The sequence below is a fragment of the Salmo salar genome, chromosome 14, assembly GCF_965601325.2.
Source record: "Salmo salar chromosome 14, fSalSal1, whole genome shotgun sequence".
Lineage (NCBI taxonomy): Eukaryota > Metazoa > Chordata > Actinopteri > Salmoniformes > Salmonidae > Salmo > Salmo salar.
Genome location: NC_138304.1, coordinates 46,711,190 through 46,726,659, shown reverse-complemented (window position 1 = coordinate 46,726,659; position 15,470 = coordinate 46,711,190). Strand labels below are relative to the sequence as shown.

At 38.7% G+C, this 15,470-nt stretch overlaps 1 protein-coding gene across 2 annotated transcripts in view; it reads right to left on the bottom strand.

Annotated features, from left to right (window-relative positions):
* The window catches only part of LOC106569607 (epidermal growth factor receptor substrate 15-like 1), a 79,627-nt gene that overhangs the window by 20,148 nt on the left and 44,009 nt on the right, over positions 1–15,470 (bottom strand). For both annotated transcript variants that reach the window (XM_014141137.3, XM_014141138.3), the window contains exons 16-21: positions 12,786–12,965; positions 11,694–11,811; positions 11,258–11,391; positions 10,691–10,769; positions 6,089–6,174; positions 5,881–5,941 (exon numbers count right to left, since the gene is read on the bottom strand). In XM_014141137.3, coding sequence (XP_013996612.3) covers positions 5,881–5,941; positions 6,089–6,174; positions 10,691–10,769; positions 11,258–11,391; positions 11,694–11,811; positions 12,786–12,965 — 658 coding nt within the window. The remainder of the gene's footprint in view (positions 1–5,880; positions 5,942–6,088; positions 6,175–10,690; positions 10,770–11,257; positions 11,392–11,693; positions 11,812–12,785; positions 12,966–15,470) is intronic.

The following is a 15,470-nucleotide window of genomic DNA, read 5'->3' as shown; positions in this document are numbered from 1 at the left end:
TCTAACTAACTAACTCCTAACTAACTAACTCCTCCTAACTAACTAACTCCTCCTAACTAACTAACCCCTCCTAACTAACTAACTCCTCCTAACTAACTAACTCCTCCTAACTAACTAACTAACTCCTCCTAACTAACTAACTCCTAACAAAATATCTAACTAACTCCTCCTTCTAACTAACTAACTCCTCCTAACTAAATATCTAACTAACTCCTCCTAACTAACTAACTTCTCCTAACTAAATATCTAACTAACTAACTTCTCCTAACTAACTAACTAACTAACTAACTCCTCCTAACTAAATATCTAACTAACTCCTCCTAACTAAATATCTAACTAACTCCTCCTAACTAACTAACTTCTCCTAACTAAATATCTAACTAACTAACTTCTCCTAACTAACTAACTAACTAACTTCTCCTAACTAAATATCTAACTAACTCCTCCTAACTAACTAACTAACTCCTCCTTCTAACTAACTAACTCCTCCTAACTAAATATCTAACTAATTCCTCCTTCTAACTAACTAACTAACTCCTAACTAACTAACTCCTAACTAACTAACTCCTAACTAACTAACTCCTCCTAACTAAATATCTAACTAACTCCTCCTCCTTCTAACTAACTCCTCCTAACTAAATATCTAACTAATTCCTCCTTCTAACTAACTCCTCCTAACTAACTAACTCCTCCTAACTAACTAACTCCTAACTAACTAACTAACTCCTAACTAACTCCTCCTAACTAACTAACTAACTAACTCCTCCTAACTAACTAACTCCTCCTAACTAACTAACTCCTCCTAACTAACTAACTCCTCCTAACTAAATATCTAACTAATTCCTCCTTCTAACTAACTAACTCCAACTAACTAACTCCTCCTAACTAACTAACTCCTAACTAACTAACTCCTCCTAACTAACTAACTCCTCCTAACTAACTAACTCCTAACAAAATATCTAACTAACTCCTCCTTCTAACTAACTAACTCCTAACTAACTCCTCCTAACTAAATATCTAACTAACTTCTCCTAACTAAATATCTAACTTCTCCTAACTAACTATCTAACTAACTAACTCCTCCTAACTAACTAACTAACTAACTAACTAACTAACTAACTAACTAACTAACTAACTCCTCCTAACTAACTAACTAACTAACTAACTAACTAACTCCTCCTAACTAAATATCTAACTAACTCCTCCTAACTAACTAACTAACTAACTAACTAACTAACTAACTAACTAACTAACTAACTAACTTCTAACTAACTAACTCCTCCTAACTAAATAACTAACTAACTTCTCCTAACTAAATATCTAACTAACTAACTTCTCCTAACTAAATATCTAACTAACTAACTTCTCCTAACTAAATATCTAACTAACTAACTTCTCCTAACTAAATATCTAACTAACTAACTAACTTCTCCTAACTAACTAACTAACTAACTAACTAACTTCTCCTAACTAAATATCTAACTAACTCCTCCTAACTAAATATCTAACTAACTAACTTCTCCTAACTAACTAACTAACTTCTCCTAACTAACTCCTCCTAACTAAATATCTAACTAACTCCTCCTAACTAAATATCTAACTAACTCCTCCTAACTAAATATCTAACTAACTCCTCCTAACTAACTAACTTCTCCTAACTAAATATCTAACTAACTAACTTCTCCTAACTAAATATCTAACTAACTAACTTCTCCTAACTAAATATCTAACTAACTAACTTCTCCTAACTAACTAACTTCTCCTAACTAAATATCTAACTAACTCCTCCTAACTAAATATCTAACTAACTCCTCCTAACTAACTAACTCCTCCTAACTAACTAACTAACTCCTCCTAACTAAATATCTAACTAACTCCTCCTAACTAACTAACTTCTCCTAACTAAATATCTAACTAACTAACTTCTCCTAACTAACTAACTAACTTCTCCTAACTAAATATCTAACTAACTCCTCCTAACTAAATATCTAACTAACTCCTCCTAACTAACTAACTAACTAACTAACTAACTAACTCCTCCTAACTAACTAACTAACTAACTAACTCCTCCTAACTAAATATCTAACTAACTCCTCCTAACTAACTAACTTCTCCTAACTAAATATCTAACTAACTAACTAACTAACTTCTCCTAACTAACTAACTCCTCCAAACTAAATATCTAACTAACTCCTCCTAACTAAATATCTAACTAACTCCTCCTAACTAACTAACTTCTCCTAACTAAATATCTAACTAACTAACTTCTCCTAACTAAATATCTAACTAACTAACTAACTTCTCCTAACTAAATATCTAACTAACTCCTCCTAACTAAATATCTAACTAACTCCTCCTAACTAAATATCTAACTAACTGCTCCTAACTAACTAACTTCTCCTAACTAAATATCTAACTAACTAACTTCTCCTAACTAACTAACTAACTTCTCCTAACTAAATAACTCCTCCTAACTAACTATCTAACTAACTCCTCCTTCTAACTAACTAACTAACTAACTAACTAACTAACTAACTCCTCCTAACTAAATATCTAACTAATTCCTCCTTCTAACTAACTAACTCCTAACTAACTAACTCCTCCTAACTAACTAACTCCTCCTAACTAACTAACCCCTCCTAACTAACTAACTCCTCCTAACTAACTAACTCCTCCTAACTAACTAACTAACTCCTCCTAACTAACTAACTCCTAACAAAATATCTAACTAACTCCTCCTTCTAACTAACTAACTCCTCCTAACTAAATATCTAACTAACTCCTCCTAACTAACTAACTTCTCCTAACTAAATATCTAACTAACTAACTTCTCCTAACTAACTAACTAACTAACTAACTCCTCCTAACTAAATATCTAACTAACTCCTCCTAACTAAATATCTAACTAACTCCTCCTAACTAACTAACTTCTCCTAACTAAATATCTAACTAACTAACTTCTCCTAACTAACTAACTAACTAACTTCTCCTAACTAAATATCTAACTAACTCCTCCTAACTAACTAACTAACTCCTCCTTCTAACTAACTAACTCCTCCTAACTAAATATCTAACTAATTCCTCCTTCTAACTAACTAACTAACTCCTAACTAACTAACTCCTAACTAACTAACTCCTAACTAACTAACTCCTCCTAACTAAATATCTAACTAACTCCTCCTCCTTCTAACTAACTCCTCCTAACTAAATATCTAACTAATTCCTCCTTCTAACTAACTCCTCCTAACTAACTAACTCCTCCTAACTAACTAACTCCTAACTAACTAACTAACTCCTAACTAACTCCTCCTAACTAACTAACTAACTAACTCCTCCTAACTAACTAACTCCTCCTAACTAACTAACTCCTCCTAACTAAATATCTAACTAATTCCTCCTTCTAACTAACTAACTCCAACTAACTAACTCCTCCTAACTAACTAACTCCTAACTAACTAACTCCTCCTAACTAACTAACTCCTCCTAACTAACTAACTCCTAACAAAATATCTAACTAACTCCTCCTTCTAACTAACTAACTCCTAACTAACTCCTCCTAACTAAATATCTAACTAACTTCTCCTAACTAAATATCTAACTTCTCCTAACTAACTATCTAACTAACTAACTCCTCCTAACTAACTAACTAACTAACTAACTAACTAACTCCTCCTAACTAACTAACTAACTAACTAACTAACTAACTAACTATCTAACTAACTCCTCCTAACTAACTAACTAACTAACTAACTAACTAACTAACTAACTAACTAACTAACTAACTCCTCCTAACTAAATAACTAACTAACTTCTCCTAACTAAATATCTAACTAACTAACTTCTCCTAACTAAATATCTAACTAACTAACTTCTCCTAACTAAATATCTAACTAACTAACTTCTCCTAACTAAATATCTAACTAACTAACTTCTCCTAACTAACTAACTAACTAACTAACTAACTTCTCCTAACTAAATATCTAACTAACTCCTCCTAACTAAATATCTAACTAACTAACTTCTCCTAACTAACTAACTAACTTCTCCTAACTAACTCCTCCTAACTAAATATCTAACTAACTCCTCCTAACTAAATATCTAACTAACTCCTCCTAACTAAATATCTAACTAACTCCTCCTAACTAACTAACTTCTCCTAACTAAATATCTAACTAACTAACTTCTCCTAACTAAATATCTAACTAACTAACTTCTCCTAACTAAATATCTAACTAACTAACTTCTCCTAACTAACTAACTTCTCCTAACTAAATATCTAACTAACTCCTCCTAACTAAATATCTAACTAACTCCTCCTAACTAACTAACTCCTCCTAACTAACTAACTAACTCCTCCTAACTAAATATCTAACTAACTCCTCCTAACTAACTAACTTCTCCTAACTAAATATCTAACTAACTAACTTCTCCTAACTAACTAACTAACTTCTCCTAACTAAATATCTAACTAACTCCTCCTAACTAAATATCTAACTAACTCCTCCTAACTAACTAACTAACTAACTAACTAACTCCTCCTAACTAACTAACTAACTAACTCCTCCTAACTAAATATCTAACTAACTCCTCCTAACTAACTAACTTCTCCTAACTAAATATCTAACTAACTAACTAACTAACTTCTCCTAACTAACTAACTCCTCCAAACTAAATATCTAACTAACTCCTCCTAACTAAATATCTAACTAACTCCTCCTAACTAACTAACTTCTCCTAACTAAATATCTAACTAACTAACTTCTCCTAACTAAATATCTAACTAACTAACTAACTTCTCCTAACTAAATATCTAACTAACTCCTCCTAACTAAATATCTAACTAACTCCTCCTAACTAACTAACTAACTAACTCCTCCTTCTAACTAACTAACTAACTCCTCCTTCTAACTAACTACTCCTTCTAACTAACTAACTCCTCCTAACTAACTAACTCCTCCTAACTAACTAACTAACTAACTAACTAACTAACTCCTCCTAACTAACTAACTAACTCCTCCTCCTAACTAACTAACTAACTCCTCCTCCTAACTAACTAACTCCTCCTAACTAACTAACTCCTCCTAACTCCTCCTAACTAACTAACTCCTAACTAAATATCTAACTCCTAACTAAATATCTAACTAACTCCTCCTAACTAAATATCTAACTAACTCCTCCTCCTAACTAACTCCTCCTAACTAACTAACTCCTCCTAACTAACTAACTCCTCCTAACTAACTAACTCCTAACTAACTAACTCCTCCTAACTAACTCCTGGCACCGTGTAGGGAATAGGTGGCACCGTGTAGGGAATAGGTGGCACCGTGTAGGAAATAGGTGGCACCGTGTAGGGAATAGGTGGCACCGTGTAGGAAATAGGTGGCACCGTGTAGGGAATAGGTGGCACCGTGTAGGGAATAGGTGGCACCGTGTAGGGAATAGGTGGCACCGTGTAGGGAATAGGTGGCACTGTGTAGGGAATAGAGTGCCATTGAAGACATAGCCACAATAAACAAGAGACTGACTACAGAATGTTTTTTAAAGAAAATGAATTCGATAAACCGATTTAATAATAGAAGTGTCTATTTTAGTCTTGTGGTATTACCCTAGAAAAGTGTTTTAAACCTAGCTTCTACGCCTCCGTTTTTAGAGTTATTTTCTGTTCCTTTGATTTAACTTACAGTATCACTTTTTTTTTGCTAACTAAAAGGAAGAACTGTGTTTTATAAGTACCATCACATTGACTTCCTTCTCATATTAGTGTGAGCACAGAAACACGTGCATGACTGCTCACACACACGCACACACACGCACACACACGCACACACATGCACACACACGCACACACCCGGATACACACTCACAAACACGCACACCTACCATAAGGAGGTGCAGGCCTGTTGGGTGTGTTTTTAGGTGGTAGCACGGGGTTGATTGGTTTCTGCTCACAACGCCAGAATAAAGACAAAAAAATACATCCAAAATTAAGTTTTTTTACAACAGAGGTACTATATTATACATAAGCTTTTAGTTAAGAGCCTACATCTCGTTGCCTTGACAGTCAGACAGTGGGTTTACTGTAACCTACCTTTTTGGACATTTGACTGAAGTCTGCGAATCCACTCTTTCCTCCAAAAGCGTTGCCACCGAAAGGGTCCACTGTTCCGAAGCCATCTACAACAGAACAACAACCATAAAAACACTTAAGAAAACAACCAAACACACTTCATTTGGAAACATCCAGGGAACAAACTAGTTATTGAAGCTGCCTGGGAAACCACATAGAGAGAATCCAGAGAAGGGGGTATGCAGTATTTACTAGGACTTTCCAAACCTAAATATTAGAGCTTGAAGAATGACGTACGCATCTGATTAACTAATTACAGAACTAAGCGTTACTGTGAGCAGCACTGTGGTGGGTTACTGTGAGCAGCACTGTGGTGGGTTACTGTGAGCAGCACTGTGGTGGGTTACTGTGAGCAGCACTGAGGTGGGTTACTGTGAGCAGCACTGTGGTGGGTTACTGTGAGCAGCACTGTGTTGGGTTACTGTGAGCAGCACTGTGGTGGGTTACTGTGAGCAGCACTGAGGTGGGTTACTGTGAGCAGCACTGAGGTGGGTTACTGTGAGCAGCACTGTGGTGGGTTACTGTGAGCAGCACTGAGCTGGGTTACTGTGAGCAGCACTGAGCTGGGTTACTGTGAGCAGCACTGAGCTGGGTTACTGTGAGCAGCACTGAGCTGGGTTACTGTGAGCAGCACTGAGCTGGGTTACTGTGAGCAGCACTGAGCTGGGTTACTGTGAGCAGCACTGAGCTGGGTTACTGTGAGCAGCACTGTGCTGGGTTACTGTGAGCAGCACTGTGGTGGTTTTCAAACACTGCGGTATGCCTTTTTGACTTAACAAATACATTTCCAACTGTAGGTTTCAGAAAAATAAATAAACCATTTTAACAAAATATTTGTTTGTTGGGTCGTTCCACCTCAAAAAGCACAAGAAAAAGGACTGACCCCCATCATCTCAGATTGTTCTGAAATCGTTTCTGTAGTTAGTAAAACACCAGTCTCAACGTCAACAGTGAAGAGGCGACTCCGGGATGCTGGCCTTCAAAGAAAAAGCCATATCTCAGACTGGCAAATAAAAATAAAAGATTAAGATGGGCAAAAGAACACAGACACTGGACAAAGAAACTCTGCCTAGAAGGCCAGCATCCCGGAGTCGCCTCTTCACTGTTGACATTGAGACTGGTGTTTTGAGGGTACTATTTAATGAAACTGATAGTTGAGAACTTGTGAGGCGTCTATTTCTCAAACTAGACACTCTAATGTACTTGTCCTCTTGCTCAGTTGTGCACCGGGGCCTCCCGCTCCTCTTTCTATTCTGGTTAGGGCCAGTTTGCGCTGTTCTTTGAAGGGAGTAGTACACAGCGTTGTACGAGATCTTCAGTTTCATGGCAATTTCTCACATGGAATAGCCTTCATTTTTCAGAACAAGAATAGACTGACGAGTTTCAGAAGAAAGTCCTTTGTTTCTGGCCATTTTGAGCCTGTAATCGAACCCACAAATGCTGATGCGCCAGATACTCAACTAGTCTAAAGGCCAGTTTTATTGCTTCTTTAATCAGGGCTAACATAATTGCAAAAGGGTTTTCTAAGGATCAATTAGCCTTTTAAAATGATAAACTTGGATTAGCTAACACGACGTGCCATTGGAACACATGAGTGATGGTTGCTGATAATGGGCCTCTGTACGCCTATGTAGATATTCCATTAAAAAAAATCTGCTGTTTCCAGCTACAATAGTCATTTACAACATTAACAATGTCTACACTGTATTTCTGATCAATTTGATGTTATTTTAAACAGACAAAAAAAATATGCAAAAACAAGGACATTTCTAAGTGGCCCCAAACTTTTGAACAGTAGTGTGTGTGTGTGTGTGTGTGTGTGTGTGTGTGTGTGTGTGTGTGTGTGTGTGTGTGTGTGTGTGTGTGTGTGTGTGTATATATATATATATATATATATATATATATATATATATATATATATATATATATATATATACACACAAAAAAATATATGGGGGATTGGAAGTGATGCAGACAATTACATTGATGGAAGCTACAATCTATCTGCAATATTAAAGCTGATCTACCCCCTAAAAGATGTTTAAATAATAAACTCCAAGCGAGCTGTCATGTGCCTTTTACTGAGGACTGGTCACCTCCCTGACCAAGGCCCTTCTCCCCTGATTGACTAGTTTGGCCGGGCGGCCAGCTCTAGGGAGAATCTTGGTGATTCCAAACATCTTCCATTTAAGATTGATGAAGGCCACTGTGTTCTTGGGGACCTTCAATGCTGCAGAAATTTGTTGGTACCCTTCCCCATATCTGTGCCTCGACAGAATCCTGTCTCGGAGCTCTACGGAAAATTCCTTCGACCTCATGGCTTGGTTTTTGCTCTGACATGCACTGTCAACTGTGGGACCTTTTATAGACAAGTGTGTGCCTTTCCAAATCAAGTCCAATCAATTGAATTTATCACAGGTGGACTCCAATCAAGTTGTAGAAACATCTCATGGATGATGGAAACAGGATGTACCTGAGCTCAATTTCAGTTCTCATAGCAAAGGATCTGAATACTTATGTAAATAAGGTATTTCTGTTTAGAAGTTTTTATAAATTTGCACAAATTTATAAAAATCTGTTTTCGCTTTGTCATTATGGGGCATTGTGTGTAGATTGATGAGGAAAATGTTTTATTTAATCCATTTTTGAATAAGGCTGTAAAAAAAGTTAATGGGTCTGAATACCTTCCGAATGCACTGTAATTTGATAATTGAGAAATTAAGTTAATTAACTGCACCCAAATTGGCCATTTTAAATTGACATGGGGTGTGGGGGGTTCCGTGGGTGGTTTTTGACCATCTCTTGGAGATTCCTAATGTCTGATTCATTGGTAGGAAGATGTTTGGTCCAAATCAGATTTTGGGTACTATATTTATGGAATATTATCTGAATCCTATACATTTTAATAGCCAATTTGGGGGCAATCAAATTAGTTTAATGTCAGAAATTAAATTACAACTGAAATAATGTTTTAGAAATGCCAATCTTACCTGATTCTAACTACAGAAACAATTTCTGAATATTCTGAGATGGTGGGTGTCATGGCTTGCTGAAATGGCATGAAACGACTCTGTTGTGACTTGAGAATGTGTGTGACTGGCGATAAAGGGGCAGTATGATGTGTGTTACACAGTGTTTTCCTTCTCGTGGCATAGCTCTAAGTTTCCCCCACAGTGTGTCCCTTATTCCTGTGGAGGGGTGTCGTTTCACTGGTGCGTAGGAGTGTTAGCCCTAACTTAAACCAACTTCCTCCTCTCTCAGTGACTGAGGCATAAAGGCCCGCAGTTCAATAGCGGAGGATGAAGGGAATGAACAGGGGATGGAGAAGAGGGGAGGAGGAGAGGGGGGAAGAGGAGAGCTGAACTGGTTAAAGCAGGGGTGCGAGTGTTCTGGTTGTTCGTTTTCAAGTCACACAGACACACTCAGACACACACACACACACACACACACGCAAACACGCACACATGCAAACACGCAGACAAACACGCACACGCAGACACACTCAGACGCGCAGACACACACACACACACGCACACACACGCGCAGACACGCGCAGACACGCGCAGACACACGCGCAGACACACGCACGCGCAGACACACGCACGCGCAGACACACGCACGCGCAGACACACGCACGCGCAGACACACACGCGCAGACACACACACGCGCAGACACACACACGCGCAGACACACACACACGCAGACACACACACACGCAGACAAAAACACACGCAGACACACAGAGTTTGTTATTTTTGGCCTCCACTGCAACTCCTGTTTTTCCAAGGTTATTTTTAGTTGGCCAGCAGTTAAATGCGTAGGTAGCCTACTAAATATAGACCTCCGCCACAGGAAAATATGAAGTTACAGTGAGTTTCAAATTGTATTCCACAAACGAATGCCCAGAAATAAAGTCTAAAATGTGCAGGAACACGTCACCTGGGCAGCAGTGAATGAGGGCTTTTATTCAGAAGTCTAGCACAACTTTCCTTTTCTCTTAACGATATACAGATAGATGTATCTTAGCGATATACAGACAGATGTATCTTAGCGATATACAGATAGATGTATCTTAGCGATATACAGACAGATGTATCTTAACGATATACAAACAGATGTATCTTAGCGATATATACAGACATATGTATCTTAGTGATATACAGATGGATGTATCTTAGTGATATACAGATAGGAGTTTGATTATCCTTTTCGTCTTCTAAATCTTGTGAAATTCAGAGTACTTAATGACCAGGTTGTAAATGTTCTCTGACATAGCAGAAAACAGCTTTAGAAAAACAAATACTTTGATAGCTGCTGCTTTTTGAAAGATACAGCACATTATCTTCATAACTGATAGGATGCTGAAAAGTCAGAAACCTTTTTTTTTTTTTTTTTACTGTAAATGTCAATTGCAGCTAACGTATCTGGAGTGCACTGACTAAAAACAGTGATTCAAATGTATAGCAATTGTGTGTCACATTGCTTCAATAGCAAGTGTGTGTGTGTGTGTGTGTGTGTGTGTGTAAAGGGTTGAGAGGTTGTATATTGCAGAGGAGAGGTACCTGTAGGCTTGGGGCTGGGGCTGGGCCGGGGGCTGTGGGAGGTTAACAGATTCCTGCTACCAGACAGACTTCCACCAGGCTGAGACAGAGACAGGAATAGAAACACCACTAAGATCAACTCCATCAAGATACATTCATTCAACTGAAAACAGATGTCATTTCAATACCAATATATTCAATAAATATGACCAAAAATTACATACAATAGAATTTAAGCGATACGGCCAATATACCACGGCTAAGGGCTGTTCTTACGCACGACGCAACGCTGAGTGCCTGGATACAGCCCTTAGCCGTGATATATTGTCCATATACCACAAACCCCCGAGGTGCCTTATTGCTATTATAAACTAGTTACCAACATAATTAGAGCAGTAAAAATAAATGTTTTGTCATACCCGTGGTATACGGTCTTATACACCACGTTTGTCAGCCAATCAGAATTCAGGGCTCGAACCACCCAGCTTATAATTCAATATAAATGTATTCAAATATGACATACTGTAAATAAATGACCATAGAAAATAATACATTAAATAATTCTGCCAGTAATTCAACATGTATTACCTTGATGGGGGGAGTAGGTTTTCTACTGAAGGGATCTGCTGAGGCAAACAGATCGGTCGTTTTCTTGAAGAAGTCTGAGGAAGCACCCTTGAATGGATCACTCTCTTTGAAGGGATCATCTGCTCCAAATGGATCTGAGAGGATTGAGACAAAATGTGACAAAGATCCTTGTGGATGGAAACATTTCTCATTAACGGTGGAGCATATACCACGTGGAGGCCTTTCTGTTCTGTTCAGGTGTACTTCATTAGCCAAGCACATGTAGACCACACACTTTTCTCTAAAGGAATAGAACCTCATAGCCTCTGGAACATACAGTCCTAGCCATGGAATTAGAATCATTCCAGAATTGTTCCAACAATATGGTTCCGATAATATGGTTCCGACAACTATTTTGCATAAACATTCATTTGGTATAATATATTTATAAAGTTACCTTTGAAGAGGTCTGATTTGAAGGGGTCCTCTGTTTGGAAGGGGTCTGCTGCAGGAAGGGGTTTTGGTGTTGATTTGTTGCTGCTGAACATGGCTATCCTCGATTTGAAATTGTCTTCCTGATTTTGGGGGATTTTTGGGGGGACAAAATATTCAGATTGTTCAACCTCAAAAGATAAAAATCTTCTCCACTTCCATTCAAATCAACTGGATTGCCCAATGTTGGGACAACAACGCTTTACCAAGTGGAACTGAATGTAGACGCTTCTTCTTGTAATCTCTAACATAATGAACATTGAATAAAAAGGTATCTAGTCTGTCAGGTGTGAGCAACAGGAAGTGAGGTCACACTAAACACAGTGAGAGCTCCACATGAATAGCTGGGTATATAATATACACTGAGTGTAGAAAACATTAAGAACATCTTCCCAATATTGAGTTGTATTCCCCCCGCGCCTTTTCCCCTCATTACAGCTTCAATTCATCAGGGCATGGTGTTGAAAGCGTTCCACATGGATGCTGGCCCATGTTGACTGCAATGCTTCCCACAATTGAGACAAGTTGGTTGGATGTCCTTCGGGTGGTGGACCATTCTTGTTACACACAGGAAACTGTTGAGTGTGAGAAACCCAGCAGCGTTGCAGTTCTTGACACAAACCAGTGCGCCTGGCACCTACTACCATACCCCGTTCAAAGGCACTTCAATCTTTTGTCTTGCCCATTGACCCTTTGAATGGTACACATACATAATCCATGTCTCAATTGTCTGAAAGCTTAAAAATCCTTCTTTAACCTGTCTCCTCCACTGATTGAAGTGGATTTAACAAGTGACATCAAAAAGGGATTGTAGTCTATGTCATCTAAAAAGCAAGTTAGATTATTAATGTTTTGTACTCTCAGTGTATATTCAAGTATAGGCATGCTCTTTCCAGTCTTCGGTCGTCTTCATTAAGGCACTACATAGCTAAATGTTTTGCTACGAAAAACAAAAATGAGCATTTCTTATTCAGATAGTCACTCCCCGTTTCAAATCAGTTTTATTCCATTTGATGCCTAATGAACACGACCCTGGTATCATGACAACACTACTCACCCTGGCTCCAAATTCCCCGTTCTCCCTCTCTGAGAATTCTACTTCGCTCATGTCTGCCAGGTTGGTCATGCTACCAGCATGAGTCTGGCTGTGGGTTCCATTCAGAGCGTTGTTGTATTGCTCTATAGTCTTAGTCACCTCCTGTTGACTGTCCTGGATCTGAGAAAGCTTACTACGAGCCTAAAGGGATAAAGGGATGTCAGTGAGTCTCCAGTAACACCGGTTGTTCTAGTAAAAGAGAGTAAGTATATAGGGCTGTTGTGGTGACCGTATTACCGCCACTCCGCCAGTCACGAGTCATGACCGCAGTTAAACTCCATGTGACCGTTTAGTCACGGTAACAAGGCTTCTCCAAGCTCTGATGGTGCTGATAGTTATTAGTAGCCTACCAAACTTGCTAACTGCCTGGTACACAGCACTCTATTGTCCCTGTAATCCCTGACATCAATGCAAATGTAATGGAACATCTAAATCAAAACACTTAATGAGAGCCCATGAGCTCATGTTGCACAACATTTCTATTGACTACGCAATTGTGGGAGAAAACAAAGTGATGGCCTCTAATAAAAAGAGGAGGATCCCATCATCTTTCTATAGGCTAGGCCTACTATACGCATTTATCATCTCTCCTAATATTAATCATATTGCTTCACTTTACAACAGAAGTATAGCCTACCTAGCTGGCATGAAAATAAACCACTGGGAAGGCGTCTTCCATTCACTATTTAAGTGCATAGATGACATGTATTTTTTCCCCTACCACTGTTACGAGACAGGCACATGATAATGGTCCATTGTCAATCAAAACTCATTTCACACATATATTATTTAAACAAGATTAAATTAAGAATAGTCTGATAGGCTAATATTGTCACCTATCACTTGTGAATGATGTATTATCACTTAAGAATGGCGTATTATCACTTGTGAATGACGTATTATCACTTGTGAATGGTGTATTATCACTTGTGAATGACGTATTATCACTTGTGAATGGTGTATTATCACTTGTGAATGGTGTATTATCGCTTGTGAATGGTGTATTATCGCTTGTGAATGGTGTATTATCGCTTGTGAATGATGTATTATCGCTTGTGAATGGTGTATTATCGCTTGTGAATGACATATCGCTTGTGAATGATGTATTATCGCTTGTGAATGGTGTATTATCGCTTGTGAATGGTGTATTATCGCTTGTGAATGGTGTATTATCGCTTGTGAATGGTGTATTATCGCTTGTGAATGGTGTATTATCGCTTGTGAATGGTGTATTATCGCTTGTGAATGATGTATTATCGCTTGTGAATGGTGTATTATCGCTTGTGAATGACATATCGCTTGTGAATGGTGTATTATCGCTTGTGAATGGTGTATTATCACTTGTGAATGGTGTATTATCACTTGTGAATGATGTATTATCACTTGTGAATGGTGTATTATCACTTGTGAATGGTGTATTATCACTTGTGAATGATGTATTATCACTTGTGAATGATGTATTATCACTTGTGAATGGTGTATTATCACTTGTGAATGGTGTATTATCACTTGTGAATGGTGTATTATCACTTGTGAATGGTGTATTATCGCTTGTGAATGGTGTATTATCACTTGTGAATGATGTATTATCACTTGTGAATGATGTATTATCACTTGTGAATGGTGTATTATCACTTGTGAATGATCCCCAGCGTAAGACAAGGAACAGCGGATGCCTTTTTATTTATTTTTGCAACTATTTAAAATCATAGTGGCATACCTCATGTAAGCTAGCCCATATGCCTATATGTTTTGATAAGGTTTGTATCACAACTAAAGTTAGTGCTAAACACAGCTACTAGAATCTTGACTAGAACCAAAACATTTGATCATATTACTCCAGTGCTAGCCTCTCTACACTGGCTTCCTGTTAAGGCTTGGGCTGATTTCAAGGTTTTACTGCTAACCTACAAAGCATTACATGGGCTTGCTCCTACCTATCTTTCCGATTTGGTCCTGCCGTACATACCTACACGTACGCTACGGTCACAAGACGCAGGCCTCCTAATTGTCCCTAGAATTTATAAGCAAACAGCTGGAGGCAGGGCTTTCTCCTATAGAGCTCAATTTTTATGTAATGGTCTGCCTACCCATGTGAGAGACGCAGACTCGGTCTCAACCTTTAAGTCTTTATTGAAGACTCATCTCTTCAGTAGGTCCTATGATTGAGTGTAGTCTGGCCCAGGAGTGTGAAGGTGAACGGAAAGGCACTGGAGCAACGAACCACCCTTGCTGTCTCTGCCTAGCCGGTTCCCCTCTCTCCACTGGGATTCTCTGCCTCTAACCCTATTACAGGGGCTGAGTCACTGGCTTACTGGTGTTCTTCCATGCCATCCCTAGGAGGGGTGCGTCACTTGAGTGGGTTGAGTCACTGACGTGATCTTCCTGTCCTGGTTGGCGCCCCCCCTTGAGTTGTGCCGAGGCGGAGATCTTTGTGGGCTATACTCGGCCTCGTCTCAGGATGGTAAGTTGGTGGTTGAAGATATCCCTCTAGTGGGTGGGGTTATATCCTGCCTGTTTGGCCCTGTCCGGGGATTTCATCGGATGGGGCCACAGTGTCTCCTGACCCCTCCTGTCTCAGCCTCCAGTATTTATGCTGCAGTAGTTTATGTGTCGGGGGGCTAGGGTCAGTCTGTTATATCTGGA